This window comes from Pyxicephalus adspersus, chromosome 1 (genome assembly GCF_032062135.1).
Source record: "Pyxicephalus adspersus chromosome 1, UCB_Pads_2.0, whole genome shotgun sequence".
Lineage (NCBI taxonomy): Eukaryota > Metazoa > Chordata > Amphibia > Anura > Pyxicephalidae > Pyxicephalus > Pyxicephalus adspersus.
The window spans coordinates 129382589-129405717 of record NC_092858.1 but is presented as its reverse complement, the minus strand read 5'-3'; the positions used below and the strand labels follow the sequence as shown (position 1 = coordinate 129405717).

The following is a 23129-nucleotide window of genomic DNA, read 5'->3' as shown; positions in this document are numbered from 1 at the left end:
CCCAGTACTGCAGGTGTTAACCCTTACAAAGAGACCCATAATGCATAGACCACCCCCTGTAAACTGCTTGTCATCCTTGTCCACAACTGCTGTGAGCCTTGCTTACGTGTAACGAATGCTGAGTGGTAATAGCCACAGGAGACCCAAGAAATTGGCTTTCCAATATCCACCTGGTGAGGACTGCAGACTGTTTTTTCATCACCAAGGCCAAGCTGACCTTCTGAATTTTCACCCCACATAAATAGCTTTCCATCCGCTGAAAAAAAGCAAAAATAATGTTTGTGTTGAGTTTTATATTTGAGTATTTATATAGATTACTAATCACTATGTCTTCTTTGCAGTGGTAAAGAATTGCGTTATGTTACTGCAGGAAATAAAAGGCAAGTTCATTTCACATGAGAGTGGAAAGAGAATGGGATCTGTCCCTCACAGCAGCAGATATGTATAATGAATGCTTTTAATAACAACTGCCTGTCTGTAACACAGCATTTGGAAGCTTTTCCTATTTATAAGCCTTGGCTGTCTGTTTGTAATTCAGGATTTTAAAATTCAGTACATTTCAGGCACATTATATACTCAAGCAGATTTGTTAGTTTATATTATGCTAGGGTATTAAAGTATATGTCCACAATACAAATTGGGTGCAATACTGGCTAGCTACATCTATATTCATATGAAAATATACATTTACTAGGAACCAACAGCATTTCTGCAGCACCAATAATGACTGCATTGTTTATTAATACCTTGTAAAAATAATTAATAATATTCACTGTCAAAATAAATGACAGAATTACTTTAGCGACCATTGATACATATGTGTGTTCATACATGTTTTATTATATGTTAATGCAACTCATAACAGAGAACAAAATTTTGTATTGTATTTGTATTTAGCCATTGGGTGGCGCTCTGTGTTTTTCATAGTTAAGTAGATATCCTTATCCAATTTACACACAGAAGTAGCTAGGTCAGTGCCTACGCTGGCCGGTCCCCAACAGTCCCTTCACACAGACATCACTGCCACAAAATTCTTTCAGGGTTTCAAAGAGAGCCACCCCGCTAGACAGTCAATAAGAAATGTTCATGTCAAGAAGGCAATAATGTGGACAACATTGCCTCTTGTGAACAGGAGCTTCATTTAATTGCAGCTTTAGGTTTAAAAAGTGTATTTAATTGGTTAGTTAAGATTTGATTTAAACAAATCAATTAGAGGTATGTCAAAAAATGATGTGTGCACTCATAAATCAGCTTTAAAATAAAACTGACTCAAAACTATTACAGTTTCCCCTTAAAGTAAAGCTGCACTTCAAGAAGAGTCCTATAACTTCTGCTACTTAGCTACATTGAAGTAAGAGACATCCCAAGTATAACATTCTAATTTCTAAGTTGTCATAACATCTGTCTATTTCATTCACACATACATATTACACTATAAAATGCCGACATGAAAAACATTTCAGAATCTTTCAGGTCACCAGATATGTCAGCTGTTAATAAGCGTTATTACAGAGAACCTACCAGTTAAGGCAGCTGATGTATTGGATCCAGCCGACAGCTGTTTGATTTGATACTGAGAATTAAAGAAGGAGATTTCATGAAAGCTTGTCCTTTCTGTAGTGTCACCAAGCCCCAGCTGTCCTTCACTGTTCCAGCCAGAAGAGTAGACCTTTCCTTGTACTACAAAAGATAAAACAAACGGCTGTACATTTTCATTTTCTGCAGACAGCTCTCTGCTAGTGAACTACACAGACTTCTGCTTCACATCACATCGCATGGCAACCTCTAGACTTAGCTGACAGATTTGTTACCTGTTGAGATGTGATGGTTGGCTAGCAAGAACATCTGCAAAATGCTTCAGGATATTTACCATGCTAAGACCTAGGACATTTCTACTAAATAACAGTGGTTTGGCAATGTTGTTATATTCTCCTGCTTTATTAACTCTACGAACAAAGAGTCACACAACAAAGAGAGAAGCATAACCTGCAGTTACATGGCAACACAGCACTACTTCCAATTATCTCTCAACAAAGACAAACTGTACACTTAGCAATCAGCTTACAAACAAAACAATCACGCTGTGCAATAAAGTATTAGTGAATATTGCTTAAATCTAGGATTTGTATTTGTTTCTGAAACAAAAATTAAACAGTTCACAATCAAATTGTGAAAAAAGCTTAATTTTACAAGCCATCATAGGTCATGGGTTATTGCAGAAGATGACATACGGGGATGGGGGTGGGGGTTGGGTGGTGAGAAGGTTTACCGTTGAAGATGAGCGGCCCCCAACCTTAACTGACCCAGCAACCTGCGATGCTGTCCATGTGCTGATTATTGAGGACTGGCGAATATCCGCAAAAAAGATAGCCCAGTTACTTGACATCTCACGGGAGCGTGTTGGGTTTGTTATCACCACTATCCTAGACATTGGAGCATCCAAAGCCGTTTTGGCCCATTTTGCACAGGACTTTTTGGCTGGGTTAGTGACGGAGGATGAAACCTGGCTTCGCATCTATGATCCTGAAACCAAGGAACAGTCAAAGTAATGGCGCCACAGCGTCCGTTTTATGGAACAAAGATGGTATTCTGTTGGTGAAATACTTACCTCAGGGTTCTATTATCACTGGACAGTATTATGCTAACTTCCTGGACCACCTGAAGGAGGCAATTACAAAACACTGGAGGAGGCAAAGACGAAACACTGTGGAAAGTTGACCAAAGGGATCCGTTTTTTTCAGAACAATGTACCTGTGCACACGTCAACGTTGTGGCTGCCATACTGTACACCCTGGGTTTCCAATTGCTCCACCATCCCCCCTACTCACCTGACCTGGCCCCTTCAGACTATTATCTGTTCCCGAATTTGAAGAAACACCTGAAGGGGCAACGTTTTGAGGACATTTCTGATGTTAAAGATGCTGCTGAGAGCTGGTTTGCGGCCCAACTAAAGGACTTTTATTTGAATGGTCTGGAAAAGCTGTAACTACGCTGTACCAAGTGCATCAGTCTCGGGGGGGAAAATGTTGAATAAATGTGTTATTTCATAACTCTGGCTCTCTTCTTTTCTGGGCAAAGCCAGGAACTTCTCAGCACCCCCTCATACTGTATAGCTTTTGTTTTGAGATGAAACTGTGTTTGATCTGTGTGTTTTGAAAGGCGCTGGATTTCTGGAAGGTTGTTAGGTTTAACAAAAACCCATATTGGTATATTTATAAGAAAATAATTATATGAGGAGGAGTTTATTTTGTCAATGTGATATATAGACAGTTTAAAGCAGATGTGTACAACATTTATTTTTTAATAATAACATTAACATAATAACATTTTATCTGGAGGGCAAACATTATTTAAACCTCCAGCTTACAGGCTCAGCATGACAGGTTAGAGTAAGCAACAAGTAAGCTTTAAAGCAGAAGTGGAACTGACGTTCCACATTCAAAATTTGTAATCAAGCAGGGCTTTGGTGCAGAAAGGGACAGGTGATGTCCCTTCTGCAATGAAACATCCTTCTCTGCTTGATAGCTGTCCCCGTCTGTCAAAAATTGTGGATGCCGGAACTAAATTAAATCTTGCTTGGGAGGTACATCATCATCCTGGCTCGGCCAATAAAGGTGCCCGAAGATTAAAGAAAAAAAAAACGGGACAGACCAAAATATTTAAAAAATGTGATCAGGCAGGTAAGGTTATTTTATTGCAGGAGGGACATCTACTGTCACTTGTAATAGAGGACCTGTATGACTGCAATGTTTGGAGAAAAGGGTTCAGCTTCACTTTAAGAAATTAATGCTTTGAATATTATTGAATATGTGACTTCTATTTATTTTATTATATATATTATGAACTGTCAAACTTTATTAGAAGGGCTTTAGTTCTCAACCTCACATATTTGTTAGAAATTATAATCACTTTCATTGTTACACAGTATTAATTATTGTTTGATTTGTATTTAAACATTTTTGCTTTATGCACATTTGCCCAAAAAAACCCCTCTTTCTCTCTTCTTTTTTTTGAATATTTGTTCTATTTAATTTAGTTATGTATTCAATAACACTTACTAAAAGCAAAAAAAAAAAAGACTAAGACAAAATTGACACCCTCATTAGTGAGACGCTGATCTTTCACTATTCAGTTGTGACCAAGCTGTATTGCTTTGAGAGAAGGGAAGAAAAGTAAGTGGCTATGGTGTTTGCTAGGGGTACCTGAGTGAGGAAACTAGTTGAACAGAAAAGCATGGTATTTTGCAGGTAGGACTCTTCACACAAATATAAAAAACTTAAAACGTACCTAAATTCATAATTTTTACTTTACATAAAAGGGTAGACAACTCTTTTATTAAAAGTAAGCATTTTGTTTGTTAGTGTTTTTTTAAGTGCAACACCCTTTTTAAAAAAAAAAAAAGGGTGCAGCACCACCCCCTTAATTTTGGTTTGCCTAGGTGATCAGTAATGAATAGGAGCGCAGAGCCTCCCGGGATACCTACGTCACGCATCCCAGTAAGCGCTTGGGTGCTTCTTCTGCGCAGTGAGATCGGCATGTTTTTTCCCCATTTACGTCACCCAATCTTGCGAGATAGGGGGACATAGGAAGAATGTGTAGAAAGAGAAGATGGCAGCGCCTGGCGCTCCCTCTGCGAGGCCGAGGATGGACACCGGGACAACGCGGGACCCAATGGAAGAAACCTCCCGACAGATAGACTGATCTGCGGGATTGAAGGCAAGTGTGATTTTTTTGGTTTTGGGTTAGATTTTGGTTTACTTACGCGTTAACGGTTTGATTACATGTTTTTCTGTGTAGCTTTCTCTATAGCTACCCAAAAACAGTTCCTGTTAAACATTCTAAATGATTATGCCTGGTTGATATACCACACAGAGCTTTAAAGCTTTACTTTACACGAATATAACTTTCAGGCTCAAAGCATTAGAATACAAATATTACCTGTACAGATCAAGGTGTGATTTCTCCCACAAGCAGTAAGTTTGACTTTTTCTGATTTCAATGCTGCAAAAAAAAGAACAGAACTGAGAAGTCCACATTGATATTTTCCAAACAGCACGGAGGAAAACAGCCAACAGAAACCACGTGGGAACATCTCCCAAAATGACCCAGGCTATGCAGAAGTAAAATATATGGGGTCTTTTCAAAAAGAAAACAATTTACAAATGTAAAACAAAAAAGTATTTGCCCTCCCTGGATAGTTATCAATGAGTAAATCTAACAGCAAATTTAAAACAAGTAACTCCGACAGTCAACATTTTGACTCAAGATTATCCAAGTTTATTGGAATGATAAACATTTAATACCTTACTGAATACTGCCAAAATACAATGACATTAGCTATGACACAGAACTGCACATGACCATTCTAGCAAATGGCAACCATTACTGAATTGAGTCTCCATCATCCGCTTCATCAGGGGCTGGCCCTCATTCTCTCTCATGATTTTGTACATGTTTTTTTTTAACCATCTTTGTATCATTGGCACATATTTTTATTGATTTTGTTTTTGATCACTGAGGCAGAATGTTGACTGAGAATTATTTTGAAGACTGTGTAACCCTTGTGAATTGATAGACAACTCAGAAGACAGTAATTAGATATATGTTTTTTAAAAAATGAAACTAACTTTATACAGGGGGGCGGGGGGGTCTATTGTTTTAATGATTTTAAAGCTGAACATCAGACAAACAGCCACATACAGTGAAATACACAGATTTTATACATATAAAAAGATCTGTTTTACCTGCTAAAATCTTTTAATTTTTGTCCATTCAGCCCTGAAATGAATGCAGCTCGGCCACATATCACACCCCTATCTAGCAAGTCAGGAGATGTGATTTTATTTTGCTGCATTAAAGTTACACCTGTTCATGTACAAGTTCATGTACACCCCCAGCCCATAAATGGACAATAAAGAAGAAGACTGATATGTTGATCCCTGTGCTCTATCCCCCATCAGCATATATCTTTTTAGCACATAGATACTGCAGTACAACAGCCTATACCTCTTACTGTCTCTCTTACACAGTAAAGTGCACAAACATGATACAAAGATAAATCCATGTATATAAACTGCTTACATTAAAAGTGAAAGGTCCACTTGCAGAAAGGGACAGGTTATGTACAATCTGCAATAAGCATTATTACCTGTCTGGCTGCTCTGTGGAACTGTCAAAATACCTAGCAATCCTAGCTGTCCCTGCTCTTGCCGGGACTGAATGAATTCCCGAGAGCCTGTGCTACATCATCCTGGCCAATCAAGATGGCCGAAGATTGCAACTAGAAAGAGAAGAATGAAGAAGATGGCAGCACCCCACGGCAGAAGAGGACCAGGTGAGTATAACGGCGTTTAGTTCCGCTTTATAAATACAATGTCTTCAGTTTCAGTTTCCTGGCTTAGCATGAGAGCATACTGTGTTACAGGAAACAAAATAAAGGTAAAAGTAGCAGGATTTTCTTCTTATGGCCAGGTCTTAAAGGACAATAGATACATTGCCTGCTTTTAACCCTTGAAATCTTCAATCCGAATCCTACATGTATGTCATGTATGAGTATCAGTATAGATACCTAGCTGTACAATAACTACAGAGGTTTATCTTTCTCTGTGCCATCCATAAAAAATTGATGACAGAGGATAGTAGCAAACAGACTATCTGTCAAATATATAGGTTACTCTGGCAAATCAATAATGTCAGATTGCTTCAGAAACATTAAAGACATACATTTATCAGGGTAAAATCAGGCCCTTTTTCTGATTTTTGTTTGAGTTTAAATTTTTTTAACATAAAAAGTGTGTATTAATTGATGTTTTTAGCTGATTCAAATTAAAAATTTTCGTTATTTGTGTTAATAAATGATCTACCTAATATAGGCTGCAGTAAAAAAAAAAAAAGCACAATCAACAACTAAGGCTGGGTTCACACGTGCAATAATTGTCATTGGAAAGGTTATTTCACGATCCTTTCCAACGACAAAAGACTGAACGATGCATAAATGAGCGCTGTACATACAGCGTTGTTCTGCTCCATGGAGAGGGGAGGGGGAGAAGGAGGGAGCGGCATCATGCTTATTGCATTTCTTTACCAGATAGGGAGCACACAGATATCAGATAAAAGAACCCAGAAGCTTTATTCAGAGCCAAAAACCCTTCGAAAGGGTGCACAAATCTTCGGAGAACAAAGTAAAGGAATCAAATGGAGACTTCTGGGTGCTGACATTTTTAAAAATTAGTGTAAGAAAAGTCTACACAAGGGAAGGAGATGACCAAATCATACTGATAAGTAAGCATATGAGATCAAAGATATTGCTCCAACAGTGCTCTCCTCAGCCCCTTGTACCTGGGCGCACCCCACCCTGCACTTTTCAGTAACCACCAGGCTGTTTCTGGGTAGTTACTGTAGAGTTGGGTCACAATAAAGGGCTGCCACACAGCTAAAGTTCCTTCCCACCTAGCTTAAATACCATTTCTAGGTTGAACACTGCTCTAAGGACTGGTTGACCCTCGAAGTGTGATCATTATTTTGGGTAAGCTGAGGAATACAGTGAGGTTACCAGGCAGTTGCAATGTTACTTTCAAACTTAGGAGGTGGATTGGACCACTGTGGTCAAAAAAATTAGGTGTTGGCATGTCATATAGGCTCACAATTTCAAGGAAGGAGACAGGCAATGCAGCAAGGGCAAAGAAGGGAGAGGTGGAACAGAGTGTTACATTTTAGAACAGCTGTCAACCACTACCTACAGGACTATACCTTTTGAAAAGTAGGGAGGTCATAGAATGTTACCGCTATGGATCGCTGAGAATGAGTAGTGGAAAAAAAAGACTTTTAGGACAATGGCTTAGAGACCTGATATGGGCACAAGTTCTACAGGCTTGAGCATATTCTACAACATCCCAAATTAGGTTGCCCCATCAGTATTACTGAGAAAGAAAAGGTATGGTGTATGACAAATCTATGACTTTTTAGAATCTATTCCTGGTTAACATGTTTAAAACCATTTATAACTGCACTTTAGAAACAAAACATTAAAGTTACTTAGTTGGTGGAAAACTTTACAAAGAAAATGAGAATCCAAAAAGTGACAGAAAAAGTGTTGGAAAAAAAAAAGAAGATTGAAAAAGTAATGTCAGTCATTGCTATGACGCAAATAATAAAACAAACCTTTGACACAGGTTGGTATGTTGATGACATTTCCAGAGCCAATACCCAGCTGTCCATAGATGTTGCTGCCAAACACATAGAGCTTGCCATTTCCTGTAGAAAAAAAGGTCAGGTTTATTAATATATAATTTGAATTATACATTGAGGATTTGTATGCTATATCCAAACAAATAACACATACAAAACTAATGAGATGCATAAAAAGAAAGATGGAAAGTAACATTTAAAAAGGTCTCTGGCATCATTTCTGCTACTGAGTTTAAATCTTTAGAAAAACCAATTTCACTTAATCTGACTATTTCTGCTCTAGTACATTTAAAAACAAAATTCAAATAAAAGTTATGGCTTTAATCAGTAACTTGTATAAGTGTTAAAGTTCCCTTCAGGCTGCCTTCACAGACACAAACCCCTCTCCCATCCCTCCATAGCAAAGTTTAAATAAACTACCTAATTGTCCCATTTTGTCCACTAAATTCACAGTCCCAAGTCCTTCTTTTATTTCTGTGTAAATGAAGCATGGCCCTTTAAAGCTTGTCTAAGTCATTCCATATACCCCATCCTCCTACCTAATCATTCCCACATACATACATACAAAAAAAAATATAAAATAAAAAAAATATATAGCTAGGTCACTATATATATGTCACTGTCTAAGTGTACATGGACATTTACTTTTAGCTCTGACATGGTCTTCTCAAATTTGAGACTAGAATGAGTCTTACAAAAGGGAGTTGGTTGGTGTGGTTATATCTGCATCATTAGATTACGGATTCTCCACACCTAGGTACAGTACTGACATGAGATCTAAAGAGAGGACGTTGCATGCGTATCTCTGCTGGATTAAATATTCCATTAGGGTTAAAAAAAAAAAAAAAAATATCAGCATAGGAGGTTTAATATCATCCTTATTACATGGGTACATTTTAGTAAATCATCCTACATCTACTGTAATCCAATGTTACATGCCAAACTCTTTCTAAATTTTCTGCCATGCAACTCTATTGAACTCGAAGCAAGCAAGTATGCTAAGAGTAAGTATGCTAATATATCAGATAAATACTGTGCCCATTTAGGACAAAGAATCTAAATTTTGAAGATAAATTATCTGTCCACAGACAAACCACCGTAAACCCCACTTCATTGGCAACATTTTGCTCCCCAAAATATACGACTGAAAGTATTAAGTATTATTTGTTTGAAAAGGTAAAAAATACCTGTTGAAGAAAACTTGTAAGCTGATAATGGCTTGTGCTCCCTGACTGTGAAAAATGATGGGTTATGAATGAGGGAGGAGACAACAAGAGGTCTGTGTTCTTTGTAATGCAACAAAAATGAAGGAGGCAGGGCTGACACAATGGGCCTGATTTATTAAAGCTCCCCAAGGCTGGGGAGGATACACTTTAATCAGTGAAGCTGGGTGATCCAGCAAACCTGGAATGGATCTGGTCCAGGAATCAAAACATTTGCTAGCAAATAGCAAATTACTTTTAAGAAATCTATTTCAAGTTTTCTAGATCACCTAGGTTCACTGATGAGAGTGTATCTTCTTCAGCCTTGGAGAGCTTTAATAAATAAGGATCAATTACTTATTAAAGCTTTCCAATACTGAAGAAAATAGACCATCACTGGAAAACCTGGGTGCCCCAGCAAACCTGGAACAGATCTGGTCTAAGATTAAAAACATTTGCCACTCAATAACATTCCCTTCAGATTTACTTCACTTTACTGTGGATAAATCATTGGATGTAAGAAAATCATTTTTCTGATGAATGATCTGGGTAATGTGGAACGAGAAATTTTCTGATGAACAATAATGGTATGTCTATGAAATAAGGAGATGAATTCATGTCTGATATATATAATGTAACTAGGAAGTATTTGTGGGACTACAAGTGTCAAGAAAGGTTGAAGTACGACACAAAATATGTTCTGCCTATTTAAAGTTAGTACGTATTCTTATTGGATATGTACAATGGTCCAAAACAGCTCCAACAAGATCTTAACACATGGTTTACCCCAGGGGTTGCCCATTTTTATATCTACTAACTGGGAAAGGTCAGGCAGAGAGAAAAGCTGACATTTCTTTATGTGTACCTAGAAAAAGTCAGTGCCAGCCCTAAATTCTATGATATCCACAGGTATCAAATATACACTGATTTCGACCAATCAGATTATGTTATGTGACCATTACTAAAGCTGCGTACACACTTGCAACTTTTGTCGTTGGAAAGGATCTTTCACGATCCTTTCCAACGACAAGGGGCTGCAAGATGCATGAACGATGCTGTACATACAGCACCGTTCATGCTCTATGGAGAGGGGAGGGGGGAGAGCGACGGAGCGGCACCCTGCTGCGCGCTCTCCCCTTCCCTTTCATTGCGATCGGCTGTCGTCCATCGTCCGTGGATCCGGCAGGTCGGTCGTCCGGACGATGGACGACACCGACTGTACACACGGGAGATTTTCGCCCGATAATTGGCCGATGCCGATTATCGGGCGATAAAAATCTGCCGTGTGTACGTAGCTTAACTCATTTTAGCCAAATATTCTTGTTAAGCTATATTGTAAAAAACATTAATTAATATATTATATTTAAATATTACCAACTGTTCTTCTTCTTGTGACCTGTCAGTTCATTGTCAAACTTAATTTCTTATCAGGTCACTCTAACCCAGAATAAGTTTGGAGAGGAGGACACAAGACATTCACAATACATGTATTCAGTATTTCATGTTTTTCAAATAATTTACTAAATAGATTAACTCTTAGGTAATTGTCTAGTAGCACCAGAAAACTCTGCTATTCTTGATACATTTAGGATAAAGAAATATCTGATACATTCCTATCCTACATCAGACATAACATTATCATTTATCAGGTAATTCATTATCTTACATCAAACAAAAATACTACATTTGACCTCCCATTTTACCAGGCTTGTACAGAGAATTACCAACTAAACTACTAGTTCCATAAAATCAAACGAACTCAGAACTTACTAGGATGTTGTATAATATTAAACAGTTGTCCACTAAACCTTTCCTGAAGCCAACCTTCTAATTTACAAATGTGGACTACCTAGTTAGGCTGACACCTATCCCCAGCCAATCCTATCTTATGGTTAAATGGTTGGTCTAATAGATAGACACAGGAGTACAGAGAGCAAGATGCCAATCTACTAAACAAAGTCCAAATTTTAGTTGTTTCTGGAACTGCGTGTATGAGAGTGTGTGTGTTATATTACAGTTAACAGTTATATTACTTAGATAGATATTAAGCTATCATAGTCAGCAGTAGTACACTTTAATTATTGCAAGCCATGAAATTGAATATCTGTGAGGTCACATAAAACATCTTAAGCTGCTTAATGTGTATGGCCTGGAAAAGGCAACAAGAAAAGCAGGAAAACCTTCCTTAGTTACCTTACCTGTAACCAAAACAGAGTGCTCATCTCCACATGATATATTTGCAGGCTTGTCGTTCTTTAACCAAAACTTGCTGGGACAGTTCTCCGCAAATTTACTTTTTCCGAATGTAAATATCGCACCTGAATCTAACAAAAATAAAGAAAAAAAGTCATAAAGCTATGTATTAATTTTAGTTATTCTTTAAGTATTTATTTTCACATATATATAACTTTAAAACATTTTGTAGAGATCTACCAAGCCAAAACAAAAAAATGACACATTCTGTTACTAATGAAGAAAGACACTCTCCCTAAAAGTGTTTGCAGAGATATGCATGCAGTGAATGTGGTCAGCTATAAATACCCCACTAGGAACAAACTAAAATGACATCACTAAATGGTATTAAAATTCTTTTAAGACTAGCATAAGGTAGAAGTGCTTCTAATATAGAATATATGAGGGGGTGCTGAGAATTTCCTAGCTTTGCCCCTTCTAGAAAAAAAATAGAAAAATTAGTGTGGGAGCATGTGACAGTCTAATATCTTAGTATGTAACTGTGAAAATATCAGGTCTTTGCGATTCTTAAAACTGTTTTTTCTTTTAGTGAGAAGCTGTGATGGCAGAGGCACAAGCAAGTTTCACATTGTTGGAGTTACGGGCTGTCATGAAGTTTTTGTTTCTCCAGGGAAAGTCTGCAAAGGACATTCACACTGAGATGTCACAAACACTGGGGGAGAAGTGTCCTTCCTACATCATTTTCAAAACCTGGATCTTGTTTCAAGACTGGGCATTTCATCGTTGAAGATGAGCCCCGCAGTGGGTGCCCCCCAACCTCAACTGACCCGGCAACCTGCGATGCTGTCCATGAGCTGATTATTGAGCTACACAAAGGGCTCAGCGCCACAGCGGGTCCCCGCGGCCGAAGAAGTTCCGAACCCATAAATCGTCCAAAAAGTCATGGCGTCCGTTTTCTGGGACAAAGACGGTATTCTGTTGGTGGAATACCTACCTCAGGGCTCTAGTATCAGGAAACAGTATTATGCTAACCATCTGGACCAGCTGAAGGAGGCAAATAAGACGAAACACCGTGGAAAGTTGACCAAGGGGATCCTTTTTTTGCAGGACAATGCACCTGCGCACACGTCCAACATTGTGGCTTCCAAATTGAACACCCTGGGTTTCCAATTGCTCCACCATCCCCCCTACTCACCTGACCAGGCCCCTTTGGACTATTATCTGTTCCCGAATTTAAAGAAACACCTGAAGGGGCAACGTTTTGAGGACATTTCTAACATCAAAGATGCTGCTGAGAGCTGGTTTGCGGCCTAAACAATAGACTTTTAATTGAACCGTCTAGAAAAGCTGCAACTACGGTGTACCAAGTGCATCAGTCTCGGGGGAATATGTTGAATAAATGTGTTGTTTCATAACTCTGGCTCTCTTCTTTCTGGGCAAAGCCAGAAACTTCTCAGCACCCCTCGAACACATATAGGGCTGTAGGAACAGGAATCCCTAGGCATCCCAATATCCCAGAAAGTAGACTGCTATTTTGCAGAAAAAGTTGGATTTTTCAGGACACTGCAAAAGATACAATAAACAATTCTAGATGTCTCCTATTAAACAAAACAAAAGATAAAATGTTAGGTGGTATTGTTAACATTAAAATATAGGGCTAATACACTTGACTTTAGTGCAAAGGCCCCCAGCATAAATTATGCTTTAAAATTCCAGTAGGAAGGCTGCCTATAAATATGCAGTCAAATTTGAAGTCAAATTTTGAAACTGTATTTAAATACCCTACAAACCTAAACAGTGTCATTATGTTCTTTTTATAAGATGTACATCAAAACACATACACCATAGAAACACAATACATAGGTACAGTTAGAAGTCACCCTTTACAAGGTTCCCAAAAGTGTTTGCAATAATCTGTGCAAACATTATCTAATAATCTGTGCAAACATTATCTAATATGTCTAAAAGACATATACCATAAGGAAAACTATGACGACGCACCAGGATATGATGAGAAAAACTAAAATCAGACTAGGTTGTAACAGAGCTTAGACTGGAAAACCTTTATATACTTCTTACTGCAGGTACCTGATAGGCTCCAATCTCAATAATATTTAACTAAAAACTGAGATTATAAAAGGCAGGAAAGAATACAGAAAACACAACCAAAATAAATAAAGAGAGGACAGGAATGTGAAGAAGACTGGGCATAGGAAAAAAGGGGGGTGGATAAAATGGTACTGGATCCATCAAAGTCGTTAGGTATCTCTTATCTCATCTTCATTCGACAGAAATAACGCCAACTTGTTTTTAACCTGAACAATGGTGGGGGTATAAAGGAGGGTGGGTGGACTATCGGCAGAAGCCAGAGGAGAGTTTCAAATGAAACAGGGTCAGTTTCCAAGGCTTCAAGTGAAAACCACAGTTAGGGGCAAAAACATTGATTTCCACATGAAAATATGGAGATTTTCATATAGTATTATGTTTGTTCTGAAAAGCTGTTTTAATTTTACAGGTTGAACATATGAACATACTTGAAGCCAGCAGACAGAAGTGTCTCTTTAGTTCTTTAAAATGCTTATCAGGATAATTTTGTAGCTTTTACAAATCTGCTACCTCTCTGATAAACGTGAATTACTAACAGAATACAAGGAACATGAAATCCATAGTTAGCTTATTTATGATATAACAATACAAAATACTAAAAATGTAACTGAATAATAAAATCACTAATGACAGGAGTAATTTCCTATTTTCCTGGTTACTGGAGCATTTTACCAGATAGTGTCAGACATGGCACAGCAACAGTACAACTGTATAAAAGAAGACATTTCCTGCACCTGCATCTTTGCATAAACCCCCAGACTTAGTTAAGCATATATATTCATGCAAATGAGAGCAGATTGAATTTTAAATACTCTAGACACAGTGAATCAGTTCAAAACTTGCAGCTTTTTCCAACGTGTGATAAACAGTACTGCATGCTTCAGGTTATACAATTATCCAATGACCGACATCCAAGAAAAACGCTTTTTAACCATGCCTGGAGTGCTCTAAAAAGAGTCAGGCAATTTTAATATCTGTTTTTTTTCCACAATAACTGTGTCTGACCCTTTTAAAAGTTAACAGCCTTAACGGACATAACTCTTTCATTGAAATAATGCGATTTTGAGGGGAAATGTCAGTTCCAAGCCAATGGACACATTGCTTTGACTACTAGAACATCCTCCTCTCTGGTATTCCACAAACCCGACTCTCTCCTCCACAATGTATTATGAATGCTGCAGCCAGATTCATCCATCCTTCCCCCCGCTCCTCTTCCGCTGCATCTCTTTGTAGTTCTCTTCACTGGCTTCCATTTCCCCCTAGAATCCAACTCAAGCTCCTGTGCTTTGCCTTCAAATCCCTCCACAGTTCTTGTCCCGGTTACCTCTCTTCCCTGTTAGAAAAATACCCCCGTAGCCGCTCTCTTCACTCTTCCAATTACCTACTAATGACTTCCTCACGCATAACCTCATCACACGCACGACTCCAAGACTTTTCTAGAGCTGTCCTGACTCTCTGGAATGGTCTTCATCGTCCTATTCGGCTCGCTCCTTTTTTCTGCTCATTTAAAAGAGCACTCAAAACCCATTTTTTAATACTTGACTACCATCTTCTTCTGTCTTTTAAAACCGTCACTACTTTCCACCACTACATATCTCCCCTCCTTTTGTGTGTTACTCCCCCCCCCCCCCATAGATTATAAGCTCTGTATTCATCTGTCATTTGCAAACCCCTATTTAATGTACAGAGCTGCGTAATATGTTGGTGCTATCTAAATCCTGTTTATTAATATTAATACCAATAATAATTATAACAAAAACAAAATACAAGAGACATGTTCTTGGTACAAGTCTCACCTTAAGCATAGAAAACATGCACTGAGGAGACATGGTTAACACAGGTTACCCTATACAAACAGGGAACATGTATAAAAAGATCTTTTTGTTTTAGCTCATCCCATAACCACAGGAAACATGTAGACAGGCCTTATTTTACATCTCTTCCGTACATGCCCCTTTGCATGCATACAGGACACGTTCTCATTACAAGTCATCCTATACACACAGACACAAGTATGAAAGACATGATCTTGTTGCAAGTCTTCCCAAGCACAGGGGACATGAATAGAGGACACTTACTCCCCCTTCATCAGAAGAACTCTTAATGGGAAATTCTATCACAGGTATATTCACAGCTCTGAAGAAGTAGAAAATGCAGCAGCGAAACGCATCAAGAACAGATGGGTGTTTTGATGATTGTATAACATCACAATCCACTGAATTCAAAGTGAGATTGTTTTTAAGCTTCTAATAAATTAATTTTATACTGATGTTGAATGTATTTAATAAAGATGCCTAAAAATTCTCAAAAACACTTTTTCTATTTGTGGAAAACTAGAATTTGTATAATTATGAGGGGGATGTGGTACCAATTAGTACACTAAGCCAACCAGGCCCCATTGCTCGTATGGTGGAGAAACAAATATGTTTTAATTTAATGAAAGATGTGCAGAAAGGTGTTTCGATAATTTACCGTAACAGAAGGCACAATGCTCATTTATAGTCAAGTCAGAGAACTGACACTGTAAACTGCAATATAAAATTGGTGTCAGCCTGCTAGTTACAAGGTGTGGAATGAGAGAGAATGAGAGACCTCCCTGCATTGAGTTCATACTTGTCATGCATCCCAAATCACCATTCTTCAATCTCTTAGCTAAGCTTGCTGAAGAATCTTCTGCATTGGAGTCTGGGAGCTAGTCCATAAACTTACTTTTATCTGTGTATTTATAGTGAAAAGCCAGACAAAACTTATCTGTGCTGGATTGCATGGGAAAAAGTCATACTTTCTGTCATTGGGGGAATCCTAACCCTTGTTTTTTTTTTTAAATGTCTGTATGAATCTCTGCCTAAACGTGGTTATCCTATGTTGCAATTTTATTAAAATACATTATATCATGTTACTGCTAGGAGATTATCTTAGAAGTTCATCACTCTATTCTTTCTACTTGACACCAAAACACTGGTGCTATCGGTGTCTCAGCTTTCTAGACATAGCAAAGAACACAGTGAATAATTTATAACGGATCCTTTCCAAGTGTATGTGTAATTGGTGGAGGGAGAAAGGACTTCAGAGAGTAAGGAGAATGGTGCATTAAGGAAATGGAGGAAAGGTGTGCAGCAGTGATGTGGATTGAGGGCTGAAAGGAGAAAGAAGCAGGGGTATGAAGTGAGAAAGGAGGATGGAAATTAACATCAGAAGATGGTCTTATTAACAGCGCTGCACACATGATGATGGTTTCTACACAGAGTGGTTAAGTTAGTTTTAATACTTGCTCAATTAAACAGGCATTACCACCATTGAGAAAGACAGTAAGAGAACAAAGCATGTTTGGCTCAGTGGCTAGCACTTTCCCCTTTGCAGCACAAGGTCACAGGTTTGAATCTTGGCCAGAACAATATTTGCATGGAGTTTGTATGTTCTTCCAGTTTGCATAGGTTTTAGAAACTCTGGTTTCCTCTCACATCCATAAAACATGCAGTTAGGTTAACTGGCTTTCCCTTCAAATTTTCCATAGAATGTGGTAGTGACGTATGACTAGCGTAGGGTCATTAGAGCCCCTTTAACCACCTAGCCGGTATGCCCGTACGAAGGTCGGGCAAAAAAAAATGGCTAGGATGGTTAACCCCGTAATTTTGTCACATCCTTACCTCCATGGTCCCGCTGTGCACATCCAGCGGGACCATGGAGGTAAGGATTCCAGCTACGTTTTCCTATTCCAGCGTCGTCCTCCGTCCATCGTCGTCCGTCGATCCCCCTCTCCAGCGTCGGGTGCCAGCGGGACCGGTAAGATCTGCTGCCCGGCATCTTGCGTTCCGCCGCCCGGCCGGCTGAACACAAGATCCCGGCCGGTATCTTACCTGGTCCCGCTGATCGTCCACGTCCGTCTTCATCCAGCGCCGGATGATCTCTGCAGGGAGAAGCCATCCGGCGGAGAAAAAAAACGGAAGGCTTCTCCCTGCGTGCGTGATGACGTCGGCGCGTGTGTGGGAAATTCAAATAGAAACTCATTCATTCATTTTGTATTGGATTCAATACAAACTCCCGTATCCAATCCAATACAAAAAATAAAAAAAAATTAAATAAAAGTAAGTAACTTGGAAATTCAAATTTATCTTTTGTATTTGATTGGATACAAACTTGCGTATCCAGTCCAATACAAAATAATATAAAATTAATACAAAGTACATAACTGGTAAATTCAAACGCTCATTTTGTATTGGATTGAATACAAACTCCGGTATCCAATCCAATAGAAAAAAATAAAAAAAAAAATAAAAGTAAATACATTTTTTTTATTCATATTATCTACTAGAACCCTTGTTCGGACATATTTCTGTAAGTTACAGGTCTACAATTTCAAAAAAAAAATTTCATGAAAAACAGTGGATCACTTTTGGTACAGAAATCTAGACCTCAGTGTAACGCTCAGGTGGTTAAAGTGCAGCTAGTGATATGACTATGGATTTTGTAAAGTCTGCGTAATATGCAGGCACTATATAAATAAAGGTAAGAAGGTATGATTAGATTAAGCACAACTAAACGCTGTGATAGTGACCTGTCCCTGTTCCTTCGCAGGATGCAGCCATTTCCTTCCTTTTTGAGATATTTGGCCATCTTGATTGGCTGGGATGAAATAACGTCTGCACAGGCACTCATTTAGTGATGGCAACCACAGGGAAGCCAGGATGTGTCTGATATCCTACCATGCACAGCTCAGCGATTTTGAGATCCCAAGGAGCAATCAGGCAGGTAAGAATGTTTATTGCAGAAAGGACATCTCCTGTCACTTTATTCAAAAAAACCCTGCCTGATTACAAGTCTTTAAGGTTGAACTTCTAATCTATTTTGAGCTTAATATTTTGAATACATGTGGTTTATCACTGGTAACAGGCACAAGGATACTGGGCATGGGTTGCACAAAGCTTTTTTATTTCATTGTATTTAGCATATATTAGGAATTCTCCAGGGTTTTAGAGAAACTGTAAGGATCAACACATCACCGAGCCCTTTGATCTTCTTGGTGAACATTGATGAAGAATAAACTGATAATTTAGTCACAGAAGCCTTCAACCTTTCCTCTAATACCTGCATTTTAGTTAAACCTAACTCTGAACTAAATTATTGTTGTTTTTCCCTGTTTTTAGTCATGGAGAAAGCGGCGTGTGTATAAACACTGCATTGCTAGAAACCAGCCAGCTAAGGAGTAAAGACATTCATATGACAGAGTTGAACCCAGAAAGTTTTTTAAGCCAGGTGAGAAGAAATTGTAGGTGGGTGGAAGCCCCTGTATTGTGACCCAAAAACAGCCGCCCACACGAACCGACGTATGCACCAACGTCACCAGGAATCCCAGGAGATCATCGCTGCATTATGCGGCTGGAGATCGGAGGAGAAGGACGCGTCCCCAGGACCTGCAGGGACCAGCAGTATGCGGGGGGACACCGAAGGAACAAGGTAAGTGGGGTTTTTTTTTAGTGTAAAGCTACCCCGTGTGACTTGGGATTACCACTTTTGGTAGACTAAATCCACCCTGAGTCCGAGTGTGACTTACCGCTAGGGGGGTTATAGACATCCGACATACCAAAAACTCGTAGATACGAACAGGGCTTCCCTGCTTGTTTGCATGCAGGACTGAGGCTTGATATGATGGGTGGGGGGGGCAGTTCGCAATACTTTCAGAAGAAGTCTTTTGCTGTTCTGCAGCCTCCTGTAACTCTTTAATTACCAAGACAAACTCTGCAGTTGTTTCTTTTTTTATATCAAAGCACAGCTTACTCCAGAAGTTAAAAAATGTCTAGGCTCCATAAAGTTTGTGTATTTTTTGCTTTGTTTGTGATTAACTTACAGTGAGTATTTTTTACAGTAATTGACAGCACACTGCCTAATATTATGTTGGCAAACATCTGTCCTAATTGTATTTATTAAAATAATGTACCTGTTCCGACTTACATACAAATTCAACTTAAGAACAAACCTACAGTCCCTATCTCATATGTAACCCAGGGACTACCTGTATATGTTTGTTTGAGTTGTTTGTATATGTGTGTTTGAGTTGCCACCAGAGCCAAAAATGTCTATTAGTGAGACTTACCTTCAATCCCGCAAAGCAGTCGATCAGTCCGGTGGTCTCTTCCATCAGGTCCCGCGTCACCCTGGTACCCGTTGTCGGGCCAGCGCGCCGCCTTCTTCTTCTCTTCTTCCAGGTTCTTCTTCCTATGTCACCTGACACAGGTCCGAGATCAGGTGATGTAGATAGGAAAAAAACTTGCCGTTCTCACTGCGCATGCATAAGATAGGTAATTTTTTTTTCCTTTTGACGAAAGGACTCCTTCCGCGCATGCCCAAGGTGCTCAGGCATGTGCAGAAGGAGCACCCAAGAGCCTCCCAGGATGTGTAACGAAAATATCTCAGAAGGCTTTGCAATAATTCTGCCTTCCAATATTTCTCGATCGCCTAGGCGCTTCCATTCATTCTCAGCCTAGGGTGTTGCCCTTAAAAAAAACAAACAGAATTTTTACTTTACATAAAAGGGTTGTCTACCCTTTTATAAAAGGGTTCTGAATTTTTCTGGAGTCGGAGTTTAGGTAAGCTTTAAAAGAGTGGAATATGTACATCCCCTGATCAGTTTACCATCCCCTTCATTATACAAACCCTTTAAAAAAAAAATGGATTTAGATATACTTTAAAACTACTGTCATGTGTTTTTTGCTATCTGTATGGGAAGAATTACCCCCACAGAGATCTAAAACTACACAGCAATCGCCGCAGCAGATCACTAAATGTCTGACCATAGACAAGTGCTGTTAGATCTATATGTGAGGAGGGTGCAGCTGGGAGCCTTCTCCTCATTCCCCTCCCCCCTTCATAGAAATGAACAGAGCTGTGTGTACAGCACTCATTCATTTCACTGTCACCGGAAAACGATCATAAAAGATTATTTCCAGCTGCTTGAGGGAAATTAAATAAAATGTATTTGGATAAACTTTAAATCAAGTAATTTACTGTAACACAAAAGTGCTGCAGACTTTGTGGATAATATTTAGATGTCAGTGACAATCACATTCTAATGAAGACAGAACATGTAGTGAGTGATCACACTGCCTCCATGTCATCTATGAATCATGGCAGTGCTTGTCACGGTGCAATCCTGACATCTGTCACCCACTCAGAACATGTCAGTGTCTCATGCCAGGGATGCAGGGTGAGGTGCTGCTGCCCGCACTTACCAGGCACTGGCTTCTCCTCTTCCTCGGCGGCCATTCCCGGAGTACCGGTGCCTGGGGCTCAGCTGCTGCCTCTCCAATCCCCTCATACAGCCATTATCCGTAAGAAGCCTTTCTTTCTGCCTGGAATCCCTGAACGGAAGTAAACAAACTGCAAGTCTATAGCAACGGAGGCGGAGGCCGTCCACCCATCTCGCGGTCCCACACCGCCACTGTGCGACAGGAGGACTGAACTGCATTCAATAATCCCAACTATGGGACTGCTAAAAATGATTTTCCTGATTGGAAATCACAAAGATTATGGGGAAATAACAATAAACATTTACATTTGTAATCTGCAAGATCAGGAGTTTTTCTCTGCTCGTGCATTTAATCCTAATACAACTACAAATGTACCTCACTTATCATGCATATCACCTGAACCTGCATTACATTACTGTAAAATCACATGAAAAAAAAGATAAAAGTAAATGAAAAAAAAGAAAGTACCGGTAGATGTGACAGAATCGCTAACATGTTTTCCAAGTTTTATCCTTGTAAAGTAGAACTAGATTCAAAAGCTGAAGTTACAGGGCAGCGGTCCCCAAACATTTTTGTAGCACAGAACGGTTTCATGCAATGTAATTTTTCCACAGAAATGGGAGCTGAGAAGGGGGGAAAATTTTTGTCAAAGAACATAAAAATTTTACATACAATGAAAAAATAATGAAATAATAACTTGAACGTACTGTTTATTTTTATTTCTTTTGTTCATTGTTACTCTATGACAGGATTTATTGTTACTATATGACATTTTTTTACAGTAAAACATTTGAAAATTATTCGGGTAAGCGGTTAAGGTAAAAATCTACCCTTATAGCTTATCCTGGAGTGTTCAGTGTTAGGACAATCCCGCTGGATGCTCCAACAATAGTCAGCCATCATATGTACATCCCATCTACCCTGATATCGTCCTTCCATGACCTTCAAATCTTGGTGGAATCGTTCACCTTGCTCCTCAATGAACGTGCTAGGGTTTTCAGGGAAGTTAGAAAGACGGCTATGCAGAAAATGTACCTTGACGCTCATATTGCAGCCAAGCATTTTGTAGCTCTCCAAGAGTTTCTGGACAATTTCTGTGTAATTATTTGCTTGTGTGTTTCCAAAAAAGTTGACAATGCCTTTGAATGATAACCAAGCATTCTTTTCAACTGCTGACATTATCCTGATGAAATGTTCATCTTTGATGAACTGCCAAATCTGTGGACCATCAAACACTTTATTTTTTCAAATGGAAGGCAAGGAAATGCCAAAATGAGGTACTTAAAACAGTCTCCTTCAGTTGGCAAAGCTTTAACGAACTGCTTCATCAGACCCAGATTCATGTGCAGAGGCGGGAATATAATATTCTTTCTATCAACAAGTGGCTCATGTAGAATGTTTGGATCATCTGGTTTTAGGGCAGATCTTGGAGGCCAATTCCTTTCCATCCAAAGCCTCCCATGAACTCTGCTGTCCCACATGCACAGATAACAGGGATAGTTGGTGTATCCGCATTGCTGACCAAGAAGGAAGCATACCATTTTAAGGTCAACACAGATGACCCAATTGTGTTGGTGATATTGCAACTTGTCAACTCAATGACTCTCCTTATGTCTGCACATTCTTCACGAAGACAAACTGAATGGCCAATGCGGACTGACCCAAATATATTGCCATTGTGAAGGAGGACACACTTTATGTTCCGCTTTGAGCTATCAATAAATATTCGCCATTCAGTTGAGCTATAGACTGGAATTCCCAATTTCTCCATTAAACCAGGTATGTTATGGCAATACACAAAACCACTGTTAGTTCTAAAGTACTGCAGAAATGCTAATTCCCTGGTTCAAAAGTTTAATATCTTCGTTCCTTTTTCAAGTAAGTTTTTCTCACAGTCTTGATGCTAGGAGTTGCTGAAGCCTTCTTCAATAGTCCCAAATCACATGTCAAATCACTCAACTCATGCTGATCAAATCCCTTACGAACAGAGTCCTCTTCAATTTCAAAGTCTTCATCATTGTTGTCACTACCCTTCAAGAGAGGGTAGTGTAACAAAAACCGGCACTGGGATTTCATCTGAATGAGCCACTGGGCGTATCACCGATGGTAGACTAGGATACTCTATGTTACATTTATTTTTCTTATTATATCCTAAACTTTTCACTATACAAAAGTAACAGTCACTGAAATGGTCTCC

The 23129-nt window shown here is 39.0% G+C and overlaps 1 protein-coding gene across 1 annotated transcript in view; it reads right to left on the bottom strand.

Annotated features, from left to right (window-relative positions):
- RPGR (retinitis pigmentosa GTPase regulator) overlaps positions 1–21084 on the bottom strand; it is a 52597-nt gene extending 31513 nt beyond the window's left edge. The window contains 6 exon segments of the mRNA XM_072414457.1: positions 107–256; positions 1522–1680; positions 4939–5001; positions 8161–8253; positions 11588–11713; positions 20915–21084. Of these exon segments, the coding sequence (XP_072270558.1) occupies positions 107–256; positions 1522–1680; positions 4939–5001; positions 8161–8253; positions 11588–11713; positions 20915–20948 (625 nt within the window). The 5' untranslated portion in view covers positions 20949–21084.
- Between the last annotated feature and the right edge of the window lie 2045 nt (positions 21085–23129).